Below are 21,387 nucleotides of genomic sequence, written 5' to 3' on the forward strand. Positions count from 1 at the left end.
TGACATTGATTTAGATTTTTTTTTTGAAAGAAAATAAAAGAAAAGATAGTGTCTATTCACGTTTAATTAAATGTTTCTTTTTTTCGTACATCATCATCGATGATTAATCGATAGTCAAAGAGATGTGAGTGAGTGAATGGGAGTGCGGATACAATTGCACGTTCACATTGAAAGCCACTTGAAATTATGACTGTGTTACCTTAGTTTTTTTTTTTTTTTTTTGGTTTCAAAATTGAAACCAAAATTTTGCTAAGCAACATGAACACAATACATACAATAAAGATCACGATTATTTTGAGTAATCAATCCAAACATTGGAATGTGCATTTACCAACAACAATTTGGATTTTTGATTCATAACCGGTAAATAGTCAAGTGGCCGCAGACATTACCTGTTTGCTCTCATGGACTGTTTTTCAAGAAAGAAAATTAGAAAAAAAAATGAAAAATATTTCCATGGAATATGTTTTTTTTTTGGATTGATGGTTTGGATGGATTGATTGATTTCGATTTTGATTGTTTCCTTTTCAAAGTTTTGATATGACATTAGAAAAAAAAGGGGATCGATTTTTTTTTTGCTCTTTACTATCATTGATCGCTATCAGATTTTAAATACAATTTTTTTTTCTGTTCTATCCACTTGAGATTCCATATACATTTTAGATTTGGATTTTTTTTTAAAGTACGATCATTGTAAATTTTGGCTATTCAATTTTCATTTTCATTTCATTTTTTGTCTTGTTTGGTTGTTTTAACCACACATTATCTCATTATTTAATTTTCATTTTCATATTTTTTTTATTCGTCCAATTGAAATTTTGATTGGATTGTCAGTCAAAATCAAAAAAAAAAAAACAGCAGCAACAACAAAAAAAAAGAAAATTCATCATGCGAAAAAAAGACAATAATAATCATACAATGATTGTGATCAATAAATTACGATTATTTTGGTTTTTTGCCATCTTTTCATCTAGTCAGTTAATTATTCCATGTATGACCAGTGATGAATCAAATTTCAAGATTGGTAAGTAAATTCAACATGTCATATATATCATCATTAATTAATTGTTCATTTAATCGATTAGAATCAACTGGCTGGATAATTGCTGATGCATCAAATAATAATTGGCCAAGTAAAAATCTAAAAGAAACTGGGGAATTTTATGTTTACGATAAAATCTCTGAAAATCGTGATACATTAAAACTGAATCAAGAATCATGGCCATTAAATGAAAAAATTTCAAATTATTCCATTTTATTCACAGTAAGTGAACCAATCAATCACACACATATATGTCATATTGATCTGATTCTATTGAATGAATCATTGTTTTATTTTCATAGTATTGGAAACCAAATAACGATTTACGGTGGCAATATCATGAAAATTCAAAGAAAAAATGTATATTATTATCAAATAATACAAAAACATTCACTGAAACAAAATGGGAAAGATTATCACATGATCAATGGAAAAAAATTGAACTAGTTGCATTGGATACAGATGCAAGAATATTTTTCAAAAATATCGATGGTAAATAGAATTTTTATTAAAATTGACAAATTATTGAGACTTTTATCCCATATTTTAATTATAGTTGTGTATAGAGAAAAAATTGATTTACCAAAACGTCAAAATCCGACTGATAATTTCAAAGAATTACTTGATGGATTCAATGAAATTTCTGTTGATCATTTTGAATATAATGAAACATACGATCATACTGCAACATTACAATATTTGATTTCCAAGCCGGATGATTTTGGCAAGACGTGTATCGAAATAAAACAGGAACCAAAGCAAGAATTATTAAAAAAAAACTTCCTGAATATCAGTGTTACATTTGAAAATGAACATGCCATTGAACTTCCTCTTATTTCTCTTTCAAAATTTTGTTTGGGAAATTATTTTGCATTGAATGCTAACGGTAGAACTATGATCACTATCAATGTGGAACCCGGTGAAACAAAATTTATTGTAACATTCACTAAGGATGGCAAACCAGATGTTAAACCGATTGTACCGAAAAACGAAATCGATAATAATAAATGGATATACAATCACCCATTGTTTGATTATAGCATAATGTTGGGAAAAAAAGCCGATGAAAATACCGAAATCTATGCCTGTGATGTAATGGCAAATTGTTTTCAATATGTCACCAATGATAATCTATTTTATGAGCTAGAATCATTCAGTCAAAATGCATTGAGTAAATCACCAATCATCAAAAGGTATTCTACCAATTCGAAGCTTCAATTTGAAGATAAATCAAAAATATTGTCAATGGAAGAAAAAGTTTTTGAACAAATCAAAAAAAGAATGAAACCTAACGAAAAAGTAAAATTTGATGATAAAACTAAGACAATTTCTGGAGTAAATGATACACTCACAATTCCATACATTGATCTTCGTGCATATCCTTCTGTTTCACTATCAGCTGCAGGATCGGATGAGATTCTTGTTAAAAGTGTTTCAATTCATAACGAAGAAAACACTGTCTCTACAATTGAATTCGACGATGTAAATTTATCAAAAATGGAAAAATTTTCAAATTTTTTGCATCCACGAACCTCGGATTTATTTGAAAATTATTGGCTAGAATTCAATTTCCAACCAACTTCTAAATCCAAGAACTTGAAATTAAAATTAGAATCATCAGCAGCAGCATTAGATACAATAGCAGAAGATGAAAACCAAGGTTTATTTTATTATATTATTTTATTTTGATCAATTAATTTATTTACAATTTATTAATTGATAAACAATAGATCGTGTTTTGGGATTCTACGATTGGAAAAAAGTACCGTACGAAACGCAAGAAAGAAACTTGTCTTTCCAAATTAAATCATCTTCAACAAATTGTACTGAATCTTTCGATGTTCCAATTCAAGTTATTTTTTATGATGGTAAAATTTTCAAACAAAAAGTCAATTTCAAAAAAGAAAAAAATGCCTGCAATTATAAAGGTGATATGAATAATATACAAATCAATGGACCATTCAACATTTTCTACGATTTTCAAAATCCGACTTATGATAATAAGAAAGCTGATTTTTCAATGCAAATTAGCAAATTGGATAGAAAAGTCAGTATGATTGAAATCAAATTCAATTAATCGCTAAAAAACATTTACCAATCACACAGGAAACAAAACCAACAAGTCCAACATATCATTGGTTTGATGGAAAATTTGATAATTTGAATTATTGTCCAGTAAATTTTGAATTCGATCAAAGGTAATATCGATGATTGATTCAATATTTTTATTATAATGACATATTGTTTTATTTTAAAATCAGTGTCAAGAGATGTATGTTAAGAACTATTTATCGAAATATACATGTCAATTGTAATTCAACAATCGGATGTTCAAACATTTTGGATCGAAAATTATTGCATATTAATTTATATGGAGATGGAAAAATATTCGAGTATTTTGGAGTGAAAACATTTTATTTTCCGAGCATAAACAAAAAAGCCGTAAAAAATCCGATTGCAATCAAAAGAATTGATGATCAAAATAATTTTTGCATTTCACTCATATATTTTGGCAACGGCAGTCGATTTTTCATCAGCCATGATTGGTCAACAGCATTATATTCACCATTATCGTTCAATTCAAAAATTTCAGATGGTAGTCTTTCTAATTCAAAACCAAGCTCTTTATCATCGATTTGTGCTAGTCACTTATCAGCACATCCTGAAGAAGTCGATTCCATATTCTTATGGTTTGAACCATCAGATCAGTATGATGGCTTGGAATATATTACCAATATTATAGTTGAATATCCAAAATTGCCGGAGGCACTAAATTCGTTCAATCTTGATGACTTAATGGAGGAATATTTTATCCCACATGATGAAAATAACATATTTTTTAATGAAACCGAAAAATCATTTGGAATTAATTTCTCATCGGCTGACCATAATGATACGACCAGTTTTGAAAATCGGTTGATAAGTAAATTCATCAATCTAAATCGAATAATAGCGATCGATACATTCCAGATTGATTTTGCTTTCCGCCAATTCATTGGTAATTGGATTGATTATGGTGACGTTTTCATTGAATTCCGACCATCTTCCGAAGATCAGAAATCTTATTCACTCAAGGTAAAATTTAAAAACAAAATGTTTGAAAAAATTTTTAATGTTTTTTTTCATTTTGATAATCTAAATACAGGAATTGAAATCAAGTCAAGTGAATACATTGATTTATAAAAGAATGAATCAAACGATTGATAAATTTCAGATACAATTTGTTTTCAGAGTAGACAATCTGAAAAAGAAAGATTTGAATTTAGATTTTTCTATCAATGGAATAGCGTTGAATGACCCATGTGTTAATAAAAATATTGATCAAAGCTTTTGCCATAAACAACAACATTACGGAGAATGTGTACGACATTTTTCTCCTAAACCATTTCATCGTTGCAAATGTGCCAAGTATGCTTCTGGCAATGATTGTGAACTGATAGATTATTGTATAAAGGATGATGGCAGTACTTATTGTATCGAGCATAATTTTGGACTTTGTGAAAATTCCGCCGATCAATATGAATGTTCTTGTCCGAATGGACAACGGTGGGTTAGATTTATGAAATGGTAAGTATACTAATTACCCTAAACATTGCGACTATAAGACGCGTATTGTACAAAAAAAAATGTTGATAAATAGTCTTATTGGAAAAAATATCTGCGTTTAGGTAGTTGTGTCTTATGATTTTAGTGTACAATTTGTTAATGAAAATTTAATTGATCTGTTCTCAATGAATTTCTTCCAACAATTTAGGTGTTTGACACCAGTCGATAAAGAATGTCCCATTAATGAACATTTTGCTTATAATAATAAAAACGAACCAATCTGTATATGTAATGAAAATTTTATTCGTATCAATGGTTCATGTGTTGAATACAATATCTGTGATCCATTACATCGGAAAGAAAAAAGAGAACAACCAGAAAAACCATGTGAAAATGGATTGGCCGAATGTCAACCACTTCCGAATGACCAATATCGTTGTGTTTGTCCATCAAATCTTTACAATGTAAAAGGTATAAATTTTTTTAGGTCATGAAATTAACATGATGATAAATGAATATTTCATCATTTCATAGGTAATTTCGGAAAAGATGCACAATGTAGTGATCGATTTTGTGATCTATATATGGAATGTGATCAAAAATGTGTATTCAATTCGACTAGTGGCCAGCACAATTGTGTTTGTTTCAACAGTCAATATAAACTTGATTCGGATAATAAATGCCAAATCCTTGAAAATTTCCGTGAAAAACTTGCCAAATGTTTACCCGAAGATCCACAATCACTGAACACATTAGAAATGCCATACCTTGACCTTGTTGGTAATTGTATGTGTAGATTCGGTTACAACTACAACGCAACAAGTAAAAAATGCGAAGATAATGGTAAGAATTTATTCAATGATTATTGAAACATTTTCAGATTACCATTTGATTTTTTATATAATCACATAGACAATGACAAAATTCATAAAATACTTGGTTGTGAAAGTTTTCGAATAAACGATGATGGTAAATTTGAATGTCAATGTCCAAAAGGTAAAGAATTCGATAATCACTATGGTGAATGTCGATGGAAACCATGTCCATCTGATATGATGATTAAATATGCTCATGATAAAAATGATCCTGGCAATTTTGAATGTATTTCTCCTTGTGATTCAAAATTGGTTCGAAGGTTAGTTTTTCCGTTTGTGTTAGTTTTTAATTATATTTGATTACATTATGATCATTCGTTATTTAAAATAGTTGTTCAGCATTTGGTGGACAATTCTATGAATGTCATTCTGATCTGGCAATTGGATCTTTGATTGAATATAATTCTGATTGGGATATAGATGAACCATTTGTACATGGATATCATCATGCAAGTACTGATTCAAACAAATATTGTCGATGCATTTTTGGCTTCGATTTATTCGATTCATGGGAAAGACGTTGTATACCGAAACGTAATTTTAATTATTTCACGATCGATATGACTTTCACAAAAATCAATAACAAAGATATTGTAAGTCTAAAATTTATCATATTTTCAAATAAGTTCTCATTTCAATTTTCATTATCTAATTTAGACCGAAGTGTTTTTCAAAGACATCTTGAGCATTCTATATGATTCTAAAAGATTGACAATCGAAAGTGTAATTTGTACGGAAAATGGTGATGAATCATTTGAATGTAAAGCGGTATTATCAACCTGGGATTCTTCAATCACAACGGATGCGATTAAAAAATTATTAGAAATTAATTGCATTAACAAGGCACAATTATTTGCTAAATCATCAAACGATTCATGTGTTTATCTATATAAATCAACAAAAAAAGGACAGAATCAAATCACAATTGAACGAAAAACTGATTCGATAATACATTCAGATCCATATGATGTAAGTTGAAATGTTATTTGAATACTAAATTTAAATTAATTTTCATTTCTAAATTTCATTCTAGTTTTGTCAATCGAATCCATGTTCATTTTTTCCTAATTCATATTGTGAATCCAATCCAAAAGATAGATCTGATTTTAAATGTAAATGTGGTGATGGCTATAAAATTGATGAAAAATTTTCCAACACCAGTGATGGAACAATATCATGCATGTAAATGTATGTATCAATTCTTAAAAAATGAATTTTACTTTGTAATTATTGAAAATTAACATAATTTCATTTTGTTCATCTTGATGATAAAAAAAAAAAAAAAAATAGTGAAATCATGCAAAGATTTGGGCTATCATTGTGAAGATTCGAAAGCCACCTGTTTAATGTTGAATGGACATAGTATACAAAATATTGAACAAAAATTACAAGCAAAACTTGTATTCGATTCACCGATTATTGTCAATGATGATGATGGTCTGAAATCACCGATGCCATTCTGTCTTTGTAACAATGGATATTTACTTAATAAATTGAATTCATCATGCGATGGTAATTTGATTGATTGATTCATTAACATTTAATCATCATTTGATTTTTTATTTCTCTATAGATCATTGTAAAATGAATTGTAATAATGGTGAATGTTATTATACAATGTCACAAAAACGTGAAACATGTATTTGTAAAGAAGGATGGATGGGTGAAAAATGTGATGTAAAAAAATCGGACAATGATAACGATAATAACAATAATGATAATGATGATGATGATGGCAAAAATGGTTACAAAATATCAACAATTATATTGGCCATACTGACAGCATTATTGATTGTTGGTGTTATATTTTTATTCATACGTTCACGGTAAGTAATACAAAAAATATGATGATTGATAATGAAAAAAAAAATTTGTTCATATACAAATAATTTATAGACAATCATAATACATTGATTGATACACTATATAGTTTGATACGGCCATCAACATCATCGATATCATCATCATCATCCACATCATCGAGGTTGCAAACGAATCATGGACAAACGGAAAGCCGAAATACCATCATTAATCAACATTATCATTCCCGTACTGATAGATCAAGTGTTCAAATTTTGCATATTTCTAAATCAAATAAATTCGATGATTGATTTTGATTATTATTTTCTAATTTATTTTTGTTACCTATAAATATAATAAATTCAATAATTTATCAATAAAAATTGCCAATATTTTTATCATTATTTTCAAATCATCATATCGTTTGGTTTTTGTGTTCGCACACCTGGTTTACAATCTGCAAAAGCATATGCTTACATGATGATTGAAGAATTGTTGACCGATGACAACGTCGAGCGTGTAAATGAAATGCAGTTTTTTTGAAATGCTGAAGATTAATTGTTTTTTTGATTTGTGTTTGAATAAAGACGCTAATTTTGCTGACTGAAAGTAAAGTGTAAAACTTTATTCGTGCGATCTAAAATCGAAGATTAATTGTTACATTGAAAATTAATAGAGAAAAAAATTTCACTTTTTTGGAAATTTAAAAAAAACGTCATTTTATATTAAAGTTTAATCATTATTTTTTGTTTTCAAGTTTTTATTAAGAAAAGAAAATTAACATGAAAAAGATTAAAGGATTGATTCCCATTTGTGGAATGTAATGATTATATCAAATTTTCATGATCAAATCAAAAGAATAAAATGTTTAGAATCTGGTTTGAATCTTATGGAACCAATGATAAGAATGAAATTTTATTTGTTTTTCTATTGATTGAATTCGTTGGTTCTGGACTGGTGTTATTCATTGTTGTTAGTTCCGTGGTTGTTGTCGTTGTTGGTCTTCTGGTTGTCGTTGTTGGTTCAGAAGTTGTGGTTGTTGGTCTTCTGGTTGTCGTTGTTGGTTCAGAAGTTGTGGTTGTTGGTCTTCTGGTTATCGTTGTTGGTTCAGGAGTTGTAGTTGTCGGTTTCTTGGTGGTCATTGTTGGTCTTCTGGTGGTCGTTGGCGCTTCCGTTGTTGTTGTGGTTGTCGGTTTCTTGGTGGTCGTTGTTGGTCTTCTGGTGGTCGCTGGCGCTTCCGTTGTTGTGGTTGTCGGTTTCTTGGTTGTGGTTGTAGGTTTCTTGGTTGTGGTTGTTGGTTTCTTGGTTGTCGTTGTTGGTCTTCTGGTTGTGGTTGTCGGTTTCTTGGTTGTCGTTGTCGGTTTCTTGGTTGTGGTTGTCGGTCTCCTGGTTGTAGTTGTCGGTTTCTTGGTGGTCGTTGTTGGTCTTCTGGTGGTCGTTGGCGCTTCCGTTGTTGTTGTGGTTGTCGGTTTCTTGGTTGTGGTTGTCGGTTTCTTGGTGGTCGTTGTTGGTCTTCTGGTGGTCGTTGGCGCTTCCGTTGTTGTTGTGGTTGTCGGTTTCTTGGTTGTGGTTGTAGGTTTCTTGGTTGTGGTTGTTGGTTTCTTGGTTGTCGTTGGCGCTTCCGTTGTTGTTGTCGTTGTCGGTTTCTTGGTTGTGGTTGTCGGTCTTCTGGTTGTGGTTGTCGGTCTTCTGGTTGTCGTTGGCGCTTCCGTTGTTGTTGTGGTTGTCGGTTTCTTGGTTGTGGTTGTCGGTTTCTTGGTGGTCGTTGTTGGTTTCTTGGTTGTCGTCGGCACTTCCGTTGTTGTTGTCGTTGTTGGTTTCTTGGTTGTCGTTGTCGTTGTTGGTTCTGTGGTTGTCGTTGTTGTCAAGGATTTGATAATATCAAAAGCTTCGTTCAATAATGGCTTGAACTTTTTGAACATTGTCAACAATTCCAATTCAAAATGGGCGATTTTGAATGGATTATATGCATATTCTAACTCATGTTTGTAATACTTCATGGTTGCCAGTTTTTCTGTGATTTCATCTTTCAAATCTGAATCGGGCAACTTTTCCAATACATCCTCGCCTCTTTCAATAAGCTCTTCAGCTTCGTTCAAAACATCATCTAGATTATCACGTTTGAATCGTGGATTTGCATCAACTGTTTTCAGAATAAAAATTGTCCAAAAAAAATCAGTTGTGAAACTCTTGAATATCTTTAATGAAAACTACCTACCATAAATACTGAACAAATTCAATGTTAGAATCAACAATAATGTTGCGGTTAATTTCATGTTGTCGGCCTGTTTTGTGTGTTTATTTCAGAAATCCACGACGATGTTAATGACAACAATTTAAAATTTGAAAGAAATTTTAATCACAATTTATTGCTAAGTAAACCAAGTGTAATCAATTTCTTTCGATCAATTGATTTTATTCTTTTGAAATACATGTCGATTTCTATTAATCGATCGATAATCAAGGATGTATGGCTATTGATGATGAGAACTGTATCAATTGTTTATTGAGATTGTTCAATCAGGAAATTGAGCTTAAATAAACGTAAAGCAAATTGAATCAATTTTACTCAGTAATTGAAATGAAGATCCTTGTCATCAACGATTTATAGATACTTGAAACATATATTACCTTTGAAATTGAGCAAAATTTCTCAAAATTAATCTAATTAATAAGGTCAGATTAATTAAATGGAATTTGCCATACACAAAGGATCAGTGTTGTCATCTGATAATAACAACAAATAAATCTTATCTGCGTTGGTATATTCAAGCATTCATTGATCGCAAAATCTTATGAATTTTTTCAATGATTGAAATGACATCAACATTCGTTTATATTGTTTTGAATCATCTTGCGACAAATTTTTAAGAGCAAAGATCAATCGTAAAACCGTTTATTGTTTAATCGATAGTGGATCTAAAGTATTAATGTTTCCATCATAGATGCCTGTTGAAAAATTCTGGTCAAATCATTCTTTACACAGCCAATGGTTCACAATTGAAAGTGATGGGTGAATCGATAGCAAAATTAAATATCAATAGTTGTGTTGTCGAACACACCGTATCGATTATGAACGTTATCGGATGCAGAAGTCTGTGCACTGGCGGTCGAACATCTTACTATGGATGATGATGCAGATAGTGGAAATGTAATCTGAACAATCGGATGTGGTTAATGAAGTAATCAATGCCATGATAAGATGAATTATATTGGTCAACATAAATGTTTTGACATTATGTACTGTCGTTTTTACTGGCCTAAATGGCGGAATGATGTGAAACAGTGGAGTGCCTGTAATTTCAAAAAAGATAATTATCCTCGACGGGCGAAACAATCTATGTCTGCAACTGATATTCTGAATCTTCTGAATCTTAATCCGTTTGAAAAAAATTGATGTAACGACACACTGTCAACATCAAAATTGGGCAATCGTTATTTGTTTCAACCTTTTGACAGACCTAATATATTAAAGTTAATCATCATTTTTAAATTTTTATAAAGAAAAGAAAAATAACATTTAAAAGATTAAAAGATTAATTGATTGCCATTTATTGAATGTAATGATTATGTCAAATTCTCATGAGCGAATCAAAAGAATAAAATGTTTAGAAAAGATTGAATCTGGTTCGAATCTTATGGAACCAATCGGATAAGAATGTTTTTCTATTGATTGAATTCGTTGGTTCTGGACTGGTTTTATTCATTGTTGTCGGTTTCGGACTTTGGCTTGTCGGTTTCGGACTTGGTGATGTCGGTTTCGGACTTGGTGATGTCGGTTTCGGACTTGGTGATGTCGGTTTCGGACTTGGTGATGTCGGTTTCGGACTTGGTGATGTCGGTTTCGGACTTGGTGATGTCGGTTTCGGACTTGGTGATGTCGGTTCGGTAGTTGGTGTTGTCGGTTCAGGAGTTGTTGTTGTCGGTTCAGGAGTTGTGGTCGTCGGTTCAGGAGTTGGGGTTGTCGGCTCCGGTGTTTTGGTAGTCGGTTCAGGAGTTGGGGTTGTCGGTTTCGGACTTGGTGATGTCGGTTCGGTAGTTGGTGTTGTCGGTTCAGGAGTTGGGGTTGTCGGTTCAGGAGTTGTTGTTGTCGGTTCAGGAGTTGTGGTCGTCGGTTCAGGAGTTGGGGTTGTCGGCTCCGGTGTTTTGGTAGTCGGTTCAGGAGTTGGGGTTGTCGGCTCCGGTGTTTTGGTTGTCGGTTCGGGTGTTTTGGTTGTCGGTTCAGGAGTTGGGGTTGTCGGTTTCGGAGTTGAGGTTGTCGGTTTCGGACTTGTTGTTGTCGGTTTCGGACTTGTGGTTGTCGGTTTCGGAGTTGAGGTTGTCGGTTTCGGAGTTGAGGTTGTCGGTTTCGGAGTTGAGGTTGTCGGTTTCGGAGTTGAGGTTGTCGGTTTCGGAGTTGAGGTTGTCGGTTTCGGAGTTGAGGTTGTCGGTTTCGGAGTTGAGGTTGTCGGTTCCGTGGTTGTCGTTGTGGTTGTTGGTTCCGAGGTTGTCGTTGTGGTTGTTGGTTCCGTGGTTGTCGTTGTCTGTTCTGTAGTTGTAGTTGTTGGTTCCGAGGTTGTCGTTGTTGGTTCGGTAGTTGTGGTTGTTGGTTCCGTGGTTGTCGTTGTGGTTGTTGGCTCCGTGGTTGCCGTTGTAGTTGTTGGTTCCGTGGTTGTCGTTGTCGGTTCTGTAGTTGTCGTCGTGGTTGTTGTCTGTTCTGTAGTTGTCGTTGTCGGTTCCGTGGTTGTCGTTGTCGGTTCTGTAGTTGTCGTTGTGGTTGGTTCCGTGGTTGTCGTTGTGGTTGTTGGCTCCGTGGTTGTGGTTGTCGGTTCTGTAGTTGTCGTCGTGGTTGTTGTCTGTTCTGTAGTTGTCGTTGTTGTCGTTCCGTGGTTGTTGGCTCCGTGGTTGTCGTCGGTTCCGTGGTTGTCGTTGTGGTGTCGGTTGGTTCTGTAGTTGTCGTTGTGTGGTTGGTTCCGTAGTTGTTGTGGTTGTTGGTTCCGTGGTTGTGGTTGTCGGTTCTGTAGTTGTCGTCGTGGTTGTTGTCTGTTCTGTAGTTGTCGTTGTCGGTTCCGTGGTTGTCGTTGTGGTAGTTGGTTCCGTAGTTGTTGTGGTTGTTGGTTCCGTGGTTGTCGTTGTCGGTTCCGTAGTTGTTGATGTTGTTGGCTCCGTGGTTGTGGTTGTCGGTTCTGTAGTTGTCGTCGTGGTTGTTGTCTGTTCTGTAGTTGTCGTTGTCGGTTGTTGTTGTTGTGGTTGGTTCCGTAGTTGTTGTGGTTGTTGGTTCCGTGGTTGTCGTTGTCGGTTCCGTAGTTGTTGATGTTGTTGGTTCCGTTGTTGTTGTTGTCAAGGATTTGATAATTTCATCAGCTTCGTACAATAATGTCTTGAACTTTTTGAACATTGTCAACAATTCCAATTCAAAATGGGCGATTTTGATTGGATTTTTTGCATTTTCTAATTCATGTTTGAAATGCTTCATGGTTGCCAGTTTTTCTGCGATTTCATTTTTCAAATCTGAATCGGGCAACTTTTCCAATACATCTTCGCCTTTTTCAATAAGCTCTTCAGCTTGTTTCAAAACATCATCCCGATTATCACGTTTGAATCGTGGATTTGCATCAACTGTTTTCAGAATAAATTGTCCAAAAAAACCAGTTGTGAAACTCTTGGATATCTTGAATGAAAACTACCTACCGAAAATACTTGCCCAACTCAATGTTAGAATAAACAATAATGTGGCGGTTAATTTCATGTTGTTGGCCTGTTTTGTGTGTTTATTTCAAAAATCCAAAAATATCCACAACGATTGTAATGACAACAGTTTAAAATTTGAAATAATTTATAGCCAGGAAGAACAAGTCTAATCAATTTCTTTCGATCAATTGATTTTATTCTTTTGTAACACTTGTCAATTTCTATTAATCGATCGATAATCAAGGATGTCTGGTTATTGATGATGAGAAGTGTATCGATTGTTTATTGAGATTGTTCAATTAGGAAATTGGACTTAAATAAACGTAAAGCAAATTGAATCAATTTTACTCAATATTTGAAATGAAGATCCTTGTTATCAACGATTTATTGATACTTGAAACATATATTACTTTTGAAATTAAGCAAAATTTCTCAAAGATTTCTCAAAATCAATCTAATTAATAAGGTCAGATTAATTAAATGTAATTCGCAATACATAAATGATCAGTGTTGTCATCTAATAATAACAACAAATGAATATTATCTGCGTTGGTACTTTTTTCCTTGTTATATTCAAACATACATTGATCGCAAACCATCTCATGTGGTTAATGAAGTATTCAATGCCATGATAAGATGAATCATATTGGTCAACATAAATGTTTAAACATTATGTACTGTCGTTTTTACTTGCCTAAATGGCGGAATGATGTGAAATAGTGGAGTGCCTGTAATTTCAAAAAAAATATTGATCCTCGACCGGCGAAACAATCTATGTCTGCAACTGATATTCTGAATCTTAATCCGTTTGAAAAAGTTGCGATTAATGTAGCGACACATTTTCAACATCAAAATTTTTGCAATCGTTATTTATTTCAACCTTTTGACAAACCTAATATATTAAAGTTAATCGTCATTTTTAAATTTTTATCAAGAAAAGAAAAATAACATTTAAAAGATTAAAGGATTAATTGATTGCCATTTATTGAATGTAATGATTATGTCAAATTCTGATGATCAAATCAAAAGAATAAAATGTTTAGAAAAGATTGAATCTGGTTCGAATCTTATGGAACCAATCGGATAAGAATGAAATTTCACTTGTTTTTCTATTGATTGAATTCGTTGGTTCTGAACTGGTGATATTCATTGTTGTTGGTTCTGAAGTGGTGCTATTCGATGTTGTCGGTTCCGGAGTGGTGCTATTCAATGTTGTCGGTTCCGGAGTGGTGCTATTCAATGTTGTCGGTTCCGGAGTGGTGCTATTCAATGTTGTCGGTTCCGGGGTGGTGCTATTCAATGTTGTCGGTTCCGGAGTGGTGCTATTCAATGTTGTCGGTTCCGGGGTGGTGCTATTCAATGTTGTCGGTTCCGGGGTGGTGCTATTCAATGTTGTCGGTTCCGGGGTGGTGCTATTCAATGTTGTCGGTTCCGTTGTAGTTGTCAAGGATCTGATAATTTCATCAGCTTCGTTCAACAATGATTGGAACATTTTGAACATTGTCAACAATTCCGATTCAAGATGGGCGATTTTGATTGGATTTTTTGCATTTTCTAACTCATGTTTATAATGCTTCATGGTTGCCAGTTTTTCTGCGATTTCATTTTTCAAATCTGAATCGGGCAACTTTTCCAATACATCCTCGGCTCTTTTAATAAGCTCTTCAGCTTGTTTCAAAACATCATCCCGATTAGGTTTCTTAGTCGTTGTTGGTTCCGGTGTTTTGGTAGTCGGTTCCGGAGTTGGGGTGGATGGTTCCGGTGTTTTGGTAGTCGGTTCCGGAGTTGGGGTGGATGGTTCAGGTGTTTTGGTAGTCGGCTCCGGAGTTGGGGTGGATGGTTCAGGTGTTTTGGTAGTCGGTTCCGGTGTTTTGGTAGTCGGTTCCGGAGTTGGGGTGGATGGTTCAGGTGTTTTGGTAGTCGGTTCCGGAGTTGGGGTGGATGGTTCAGGTGTTTTGGTAGTCGGTTCCGGAGTTGGGGTGGATGGTTCAGGTGTTTTGGTAGTCGGTTCCGGTGTTTTGGTAGTCGGTTCCGGTGTTTTGGTAGTCGGTTCGGGGGTTTTGGTAGTCGGTTCAGGAGTCGGTGTTGTTGGTTCAGGAGTTGGTGTTGTTGGTTCAGGAGTTGGTGTTGTTGGTTCAGGAGTTGGTGTTGTTGGTTCAGGAGTTGGTGTTGTTGGTTCCGGTGTTTTGGTAGTCGGTTCAGGAGTTGGTGTTGTTGGTTCCGGTGTTTTGGTAGTCGGTTCAGGAGTTGGTGTTGTTGGTTCCGGTGTTTTGGTAGTCGGTTCAGGAGTTGGGGTTGTCGGTTCCGTTGTTGTGGTTGTCAAGGATTTGATAATTTCATTAGCTTCGTTCAATAATGATTGGAACTTTTTGAACATTGTCAACAATTCCAATTCAAAATGGGCGATTTTGATTGGATTTTTTGCATTTTCTAACTCATGTTTGTAATGATTCATGGTTGCCAGTTTTTTTGCGATTTCATCTTTCAAATCTGAATCGGGCAACTTTTCCAATACATCCTGGGCACTTTTAATAAGCTCTTCAGTTTGTTTCAAAACATCATCCCGATTATCACGTTTGAATCGTGGATTTGCATCAACTATTTTCAGAATAAAATGTCAAAAAAAATCAGTTGTAAAACTTGCACATGATAAATAACTGGAATTGAAACTACCTACCGAAAATACTTGTCCAACTCAATGTTAGAATCAACAATAATGTTGCGGTTAATTTCATGTTGCTGGTCTGTTCGATGCGTTTATTTCAAAAACCCAAAAAAAATCCACAACGATTGTAATGGCAACAATTTAAAATTTGAAAGAATTTATAGCTAGGAAAAATAAGTCTAATCAATTTCTTTCTATCGATTGATTATATTCTTTTGTCGATTTCTATTAATTGATTGATAATCAAGGATGTCTGGCTATTGATGATGAGAAGTGTATCAATCGTTTATTAAGATTGTTCAATCAGGAAATTGGACTTAAATAAATGTAAAGCAAATTGAATCAATTTTACTCAATAATTGAAATGAAGATCCTCGTCATCAACGATTAATTGATACTTGAAACAAATATTACCTTTGAAATTGAGCAAAATTTCTCAAAATTAATCTAATTTATAATGGCAGATTAATTAAATTGAATTCGCAATACAGAAACGATCAATGTTGTTATCTAATAATAACGATAAATACATCATATCGGCGTTGGTACTTTTTTCCTTGTTTTATTCAAGTATTCAATGATCGCAAAATCTTATGAATTTTTTCAATGATTGAAATTAAATCAACATTCGATTAGAATCATGTCGCCACAATTTTAGGAAAGAACCTTCTGACAAACCTAATATATTAAAGATAACATTTTAAAATTTTTATCAAAAAAAGAAAAATAACATGTAAAGATGCCAAGTTCGGGTTGCTTGAATTATAATTTGGTTGATCATCAGTATTCCAGGAATCATGATAATTAACAAAATAATTGCCGTTGTATGATTGTACTTTGGAATTTCTACAACTGTAAATGGGTCGACATGTAGATAAAACAAAGTTCTTGACACAACGGATTTATGGATACAAGAACGGACATCATATAAAAAGATCAGCAAAATTATTATAATATCAGAGGAATCTCCACATTGTGGATAAAGAAGTTTTTTTCAGATGCAGTCTTGAAACGGTATTTTAGAAGCAATTGAATCTCATTTCACCCAACTCTGTATTTTTGTAAATCTTCATCAGTTTTTAATAAAGTTTCAATAAAAAATTTAAATTAATTCAGAAGTTAATTTGTGCTAACCTATTTGAAATTCTATAAGCAAAAAAAAAAGATCAAAGAATTAATTAGTTGATTGTCATTTATTGAATGTAATGATTAAATCAAATTCTCATGATCAAATCAAAAGAATAAAATAGTTAGAAAAGATTGAATCTGGTTCGAATTTTATGGAACCAATCGGATAAGAATGAAATTTCATTTGTTTTTCTAATGATTGAATTTGTCGGATCCTGAGTGGTGTTATTCAATGTTGTCGGCTCCGGAGTGGTGTTATTCATTGATGTTGGTTCAGAAGTGGTGTTATTCAATGTTGTCGGTTCCGGAGTGGTGCTATTCAATGTTGTCGGTTCCGGAGTGGTGCTATTTAATGTTGTCGGTTCCGGAGAGGTGCTATTCAATGTTGTTGGTTTCTCAGTTGTTGTTGTTGGTTTCTTAGTTGTCGTTGGCGCTCCCGTTGTAGTTGTCGTGGATCTGATAATTTCATCAGCTTTGTTCAACAATGACTTGAAATTTTTGAACATTGTCAACAATTCCAATTCGTAATGGGCAATTTTGATCGGATTATGTGCATGTTCTAACACATGTTTGTAATGCTTCATGTTTGCCAATTTTTCTCTGATTTCATCTTTCAAATCTGAATCCGACAACTTCTCTAATACATCCTCTGCTCTTTTAATAAGCTCTTCAGCTTGTTTCAAAACACCATCCCGATTAGGTTTCTTAGTTGTTGTTGGCGCTTCCGTTGTTGTTGTTGTTGTCGGCTTATTAGTTGGTGTTGTTGGTTCCGTAGTTGTCGTTGTCGGTTTGGGTGTTTTGGTAGTATTTTTCTTAGTTGGCGTTGTCGGTTCAGGAGTTGGTGTCGTTGGTGCTTCCGTTGTAGTTGTCGTGGATCTGATAATTTCATCAGCTTTGTTCAACAATGACTTGAAATTTTTGAACATTGTCAACAATTCCAATTCGTAATGGGCAATTTTGATCGGATTATGTGCATGTTCTAACTCATGTTTGTAATGCTTCATGTTTGCCAATTTTTCTCTGATTTCATCTTTCAAATCTGAATCCGACAACTTTTCCAATACATCCTCGGCTCTTTTAATAAGCTCTTCAGCTTGTTTCAAAACATCATCCCGATTAGGTTTCTTAGTTGTTGTTGGTTCGGTAGTTGTGGTTGTTGGTTCCGTAGTTGTGGTTGTTGGTTCCGTAGTTGTGGTTGTTGGTTCCGTAGTTGTGGTTGTTGGTTCCGTAGTTGTGGTTGTTGGTTCCGTAGTTGTGGTTGTTGGTTCGGTAGTTGTGGTTGTTGGTTCCGTAGTTGTGGTTGTTGGTTCCGTAGTTGTCGTTGTTGGTTCGGTAGTTGTGGTTGTTGGTTCCGTAGTTGTGGTTGTTGGTTCCGTAGTTGTCGTTGTTGGTTCCGTAGTTGTGGTTGTTGGTTCGGTAGTTGTGGTTGTTGGTTCCGTAGTTGTCGTTGTTGGTTCCGTAGTTGTGGTTGTTGGTTCCGTAGTTGTGGTTGTTGGTTCCGTAGTTGTGGTTGTTGGTTCCGTAGTTGTGGTTGTTGGTTCGGTAGTTGTGGTTGTTGGTTCCGTAGTTGTGGTTGTTGGTTCCGTAGTTGTCGTTGTTGGTTCCGTAGTTGTGGTTGTTGGTTCGGTAGTTGTGGTTGGCGCTTTCGTTGTTGTTGTGGTTGTCGGTTTCTTGGTTGTGGTTGTCAGTTTCTTGGTTGTCGTTGTTGGTTTCTTGGTTGTGGTTGTCGGTTTCTTGGTTGTCGTTGTGGGTTTCTTGGTTGTGGTTGTCGGCTTCTTGGTTGTGGCTGTCGTGGTCGTGTTCGTGGTTGAGTTTGTTGGTTTCGTGGTTGGTTTTGCTGGTTTCTTAATTGTCGTTTCATTGTTCAAATTTAAATCGGGCAGCTTTTCCAGTACATCCTCGCCCCTTTCAATAAGCTCTTCAGCTTGTTTCAAAACACCATCTCGATTATCACGTGTATTTGCATCAACTGTTTTAAGAATAAAATTTAAAAAAACAATAGTGAAACTCGCACCTGATAATTGGCTGGAATGAAAACTACCTACCGAAAATACTTGCCCAACTCAATGTTAGAATAAACAATAATGTGGCGGTTAATTTCATGTTGTTGGCCTGTTTTGTGTGTTTATTTCAAAAATCCAAAAATATCCACAACGATTGTAATGACAACAGTTTAAAATTTGAAATAATTTATAGCTAGGAAGAACAAGTCTTATCATTTTCTTTCTATCGATCGATTATATTCTTTTGAAACACTTGTCGTTTTCTATTAATTGATTGATAATCAAGGATGTCTGGCTATTGATGATGAGAAGTTTATCAATTGTTTATTAAGATTGTTCAATCAGGAAATTGTACTTAAATAAATGTAAAGCAAATTGAATAAATTTTACTCAATAATTGAAATGAAAATCCTTGTCATCAACGATTTATTGATACTTGAAACATATATTACCTTTGAATTAAGCATAACCAAATTAGAGTGATTTCTCAAAATCAATCTAATTAATAAGGTTGTGGTGGCGTTGTATTGAATTCACTACAAGGTCATATTTATTTAATAGAATTCGCGATTCACAAATGATCAATGTTGTCATCTGATAATATCAACAAATAAATCATATCCGCGTTGGTATTTTTTTCCTTGTTATATCAACTATTCAATGCTCGGGCTGGTGTAACGCGTTGTGGGTTCTGGGGTGGTGTAACGTGTTGTCGGTTCTCGGGTGGTGTAACGTGTTGTGGGTTCTGGGGTGGTGTAGCTTATTGTTGTCGGTTCCGGGGTGGTGTAACGCGTTGTGGGTTCTGGGGTGGTGTAACGTGTTGTGGGTTCTGGGGTGGTGTAGCGTATTGTTGTCGGTTCTCGGGTGGTGTAACGCGTTGTCGGTTCTCGGGTGGTGTAACGCGTTGTGTGTTCTGGGGTGGTGTAACGTGTTGTCGGTTCTCGGGTGGTGTAACGCGTTGTGGGTTCTGGGGTGGTGTAACGTGTTGTCGGTTCTCGGGTGGTGTAACGTGTTGTCGGTTCTCGGGTGGTGTAACGTGTTGTCGGTTCTCGGGTGGTGTAACGCGTTGTGGGTTCTGGGGTGGTGTAACGTGTTGTCGGTTCTCGGGTGGTGTAACGTGTTGTCGGTTCTCGGGTGGTGTAACGTGTTGTTGTCGGTTCTCGGGTGGTGTAGCGTATTGTTGTCGGTTCTCGGGTGGTGTAACGCGTTGTGGGTTCTGGGGTGGTGTAACGCGTTGTCGGTTCTCGGGTGGTGTAACGTGTTGTTGTCGGTTCTCGGGTGGTGTAACGCGTTGTCGGTTCTCGGGTGGTGTAACGCGTTGTGGGTTCTGGGGTGGTGTAACGCGTTGTGGGTTCTGGGGTGGTGTAACGTGTTGTTGTCGGTTCTCGGGTGGTGTAGCGTATTGTTGTCGGTTCTGGGGTGGTGTAACGCGTTGTGGGTTCTGGGGTGGTGTAGCTTATTGTTGTCGGTTCCGGGGTGGTGTAGCTTATTGTTGTCGGTTCCGGGGTGGTGTAACGCGTTGTTGTCGGTTCTCGGGTGGTGTAGCGTATTGTTGTCGGTTCTCGGGTGGTGTAACGTGTTGTCGGTTCTCGGGTGGTGTAACGTGTTGTCGGTTCTCGGGTGGTGTAACGTGTTGTCGGTTCTCGGGTGGTGTAACGTGTTGTCGGTTCTCGGGTGGTGTAACGTGTTGTCGGTTCTCGGGTGGTGTAACGTGTTGTCGGTTCTCGGGTGGTGTAACGCGTTGTGGGTTCTGGGGTGGTGTAACGTGTTGTGGGTTCTGGGGTGGTGTAACGTGTTGTCGGTTCTCGGGTGGTGTAACGTGTTGTCGGTTCTCGGGTGGTGTAACGTGTTGTCGGTTCTGGGGTGGTGTAACGTGTTGTCGGTTCTCGGGTGGTGTAACGTGTTGTCGGTTCTCGGGTGGTGTAACGTGTTGTCGGTTCTCGGGTGGTGTAACGTGTTGTCGGTTCTCGGGTGGTGTAACGTGTTGTTGTCGGTTCTCGGGTGGTGTAGCGTATTGTTGTCGGTTCTCGGGTGGTGTAACGCGTTGTGGGTTCTGGGGTGTTGTAGCTTATTGTTGTCGGTTCCGGGGTGGTGTAACGTGTTGTCGTTGTTAATTCCGTAGTTGTCGTTGTCGGGTTTGGGGTTGTGTTTTCTCTAGTCAAATCTTCGGCTTCTTCTAACCATGGTTTGAATTCGACAATAATACGTTCGATTTCCCATTCAATATGGACAACACGATGTTCATTATGGTCGTGTCTTTTTAATTGTTTTTCTAAATAAATCAATTTTTGTACATAATGTTCGATTTTGTGTCGCAACTGTCCATGTGGTAGTTTTTCCATAACATGTTCACCACGTTGAATATAATGATTGGTTTTATCGATCAGATGATCATCAAAATCATTTTCGACATAAATACTTTTACAGTCGACAACATCTTTGTAAGAGGAGAGAAAAAATAAAAAAATTAGTCTTTTTCTCTATTTTAAACAACATTTTCAGTTACTTTGATAAAATACGATCGAAACAATAAAAAATGATAATGCAAACAACGGCCAAGCAATAAACGTATTGAATTTCATCTTCATCATTGATTTTTGTCGTTTTTTTTAATTTAAAACTCCAAAAAAAAACGATTGATTGAAAACAATTTATATA

At 35.4% G+C, this 21,387-nt stretch overlaps 7 protein-coding genes across 10 annotated transcripts; 1 reads left to right on the forward strand and 6 right to left on the reverse strand.

The window, feature by feature from the left end:
* The first annotated feature begins 638 nt into the window (after positions 1-638).
* Positions 639-7,646, forward strand: LOC124496010 (uncharacterized). 2 transcript variants are annotated; one of them, XM_075733495.1, is made up of 17 exons: positions 639-1,024; positions 1,086-1,264; positions 1,345-1,534; positions 1,599-2,702; positions 2,773-3,089; positions 3,149-3,240; positions 3,304-4,117; positions 4,188-4,609; positions 4,797-5,059; positions 5,123-5,431; positions 5,501-5,723; positions 5,795-6,056; positions 6,121-6,432; positions 6,497-6,651; positions 6,754-6,975; positions 7,037-7,289; positions 7,360-7,646. In XM_075733495.1, exons 1-14 carry the CDS (start codon positions 889-891, stop codon positions 6,647-6,649), a joined length of 4,776 nt encoding a protein of 1,591 aa, XP_075589610.1. In that variant the 5' UTR covers positions 639-888; the 3' UTR covers positions 6,650-6,651; positions 6,754-6,975; positions 7,037-7,289; positions 7,360-7,646. The 2 variants fall into 2 exon arrangements, with proteins under 2 accessions (XP_075589610.1, XP_075589611.1); XM_075733496.1 differs by having other exon boundaries at positions 7,394-7,646.
* A 342-nt stretch (positions 7,647-7,988) lies between these two features.
* LOC142597764 (uncharacterized) lies at positions 7,989-9,963 on the reverse strand. The gene is made up of 2 exons (XM_075733508.1): positions 9,482-9,963; positions 7,989-9,406 (listed from the first exon to the last, which is right to left on the reverse strand). The coding sequence occupies exons 1-2, from the start codon at positions 9,537-9,539 to the stop codon at positions 8,151-8,153; spliced, it is 1,314 nt and encodes a 437-aa protein (XP_075589623.1). The 5' UTR covers positions 9,540-9,963; the 3' UTR covers positions 7,989-8,150.
* Positions 9,964-10,791: 828 nt separating this feature from the next.
* On the reverse strand, positions 10,792-18,928 carry LOC142597763 (uncharacterized). Of its 2 annotated transcripts, XM_075733504.1 has the most exons (3): positions 18,772-18,928; positions 17,858-18,695; positions 10,792-11,865 (listed from the first exon to the last, which is right to left on the reverse strand). In XM_075733504.1, the coding sequence occupies exons 1-3, from the start codon at positions 18,827-18,829 to the stop codon at positions 10,872-10,874; spliced, it is 1,890 nt and encodes a 629-aa protein (XP_075589619.1). In that variant the 5' UTR covers positions 18,830-18,928; the 3' UTR covers positions 10,792-10,871. The 2 variants fall into 2 exon arrangements, with proteins under 2 accessions (XP_075589619.1, XP_075589618.1); XM_075733503.1 differs by lacking the exon at positions 10,792-11,865 and having other exon boundaries at positions 16,773-18,695.
* Positions 12,163-12,477, reverse strand: LOC142597752 (uncharacterized; the record flags this gene model as incomplete). The annotated part of the gene is made up of 1 exon (XM_075733438.1): positions 12,163-12,477. A coding segment is annotated over one exon (315 nt), but the record flags the coding sequence as incomplete, so codon positions are not given.
* On the reverse strand, positions 12,479-13,125 carry LOC142597753 (uncharacterized; the record flags this gene model as incomplete). Its single annotated transcript, XM_075733439.1, has 2 exons — positions 12,934-13,125; positions 12,479-12,861 (listed from the first exon to the last, which is right to left on the reverse strand). Coding segments are annotated over exons 1-2 (441 nt in total), but the record flags the coding sequence as incomplete, so codon positions are not given.
* On the reverse strand, positions 13,893-15,855 carry LOC124496011 (uncharacterized). Of its 2 annotated transcripts, XM_075733505.1 has the most exons (3): positions 15,611-15,855; positions 14,847-15,531; positions 13,893-14,762 (listed from the first exon to the last, which is right to left on the reverse strand). In XM_075733505.1, exons 1-3 carry the CDS (start codon positions 15,666-15,668, stop codon positions 13,973-13,975), a joined length of 1,533 nt encoding a protein of 510 aa, XP_075589620.1. In that variant the 5' UTR covers positions 15,669-15,855; the 3' UTR covers positions 13,893-13,972. The 2 variants fall into 2 exon arrangements, with proteins under 2 accessions (XP_075589620.1, XP_046915425.2); XM_047059469.2 differs by having other exon boundaries at positions 13,893-15,531.
* A 1,257-nt stretch (positions 18,929-20,185) lies between the features above and the next one.
* On the reverse strand, positions 20,186-21,375 carry LOC142597755 (uncharacterized). Its single transcript, XM_075733445.1, has 3 exons — positions 21,236-21,375; positions 20,276-21,166; positions 20,186-20,214 (listed from the first exon to the last, which is right to left on the reverse strand). The coding sequence occupies exons 1-3, from the start codon at positions 21,318-21,320 to the stop codon at positions 20,186-20,188; spliced, it is 1,005 nt and encodes a 334-aa protein (XP_075589560.1). The 5' UTR covers positions 21,321-21,375.
* Between the last annotated feature and the right edge of the window lie 12 nt (positions 21,376-21,387).

This window comes from Dermatophagoides farinae, chromosome 8 (genome assembly GCF_024713945.1).
Source record: "Dermatophagoides farinae isolate YC_2012a chromosome 8, ASM2471394v1, whole genome shotgun sequence".
NCBI classification, from domain to species: Eukaryota; Metazoa; Arthropoda; class Arachnida; order Sarcoptiformes; family Pyroglyphidae; genus Dermatophagoides; species Dermatophagoides farinae.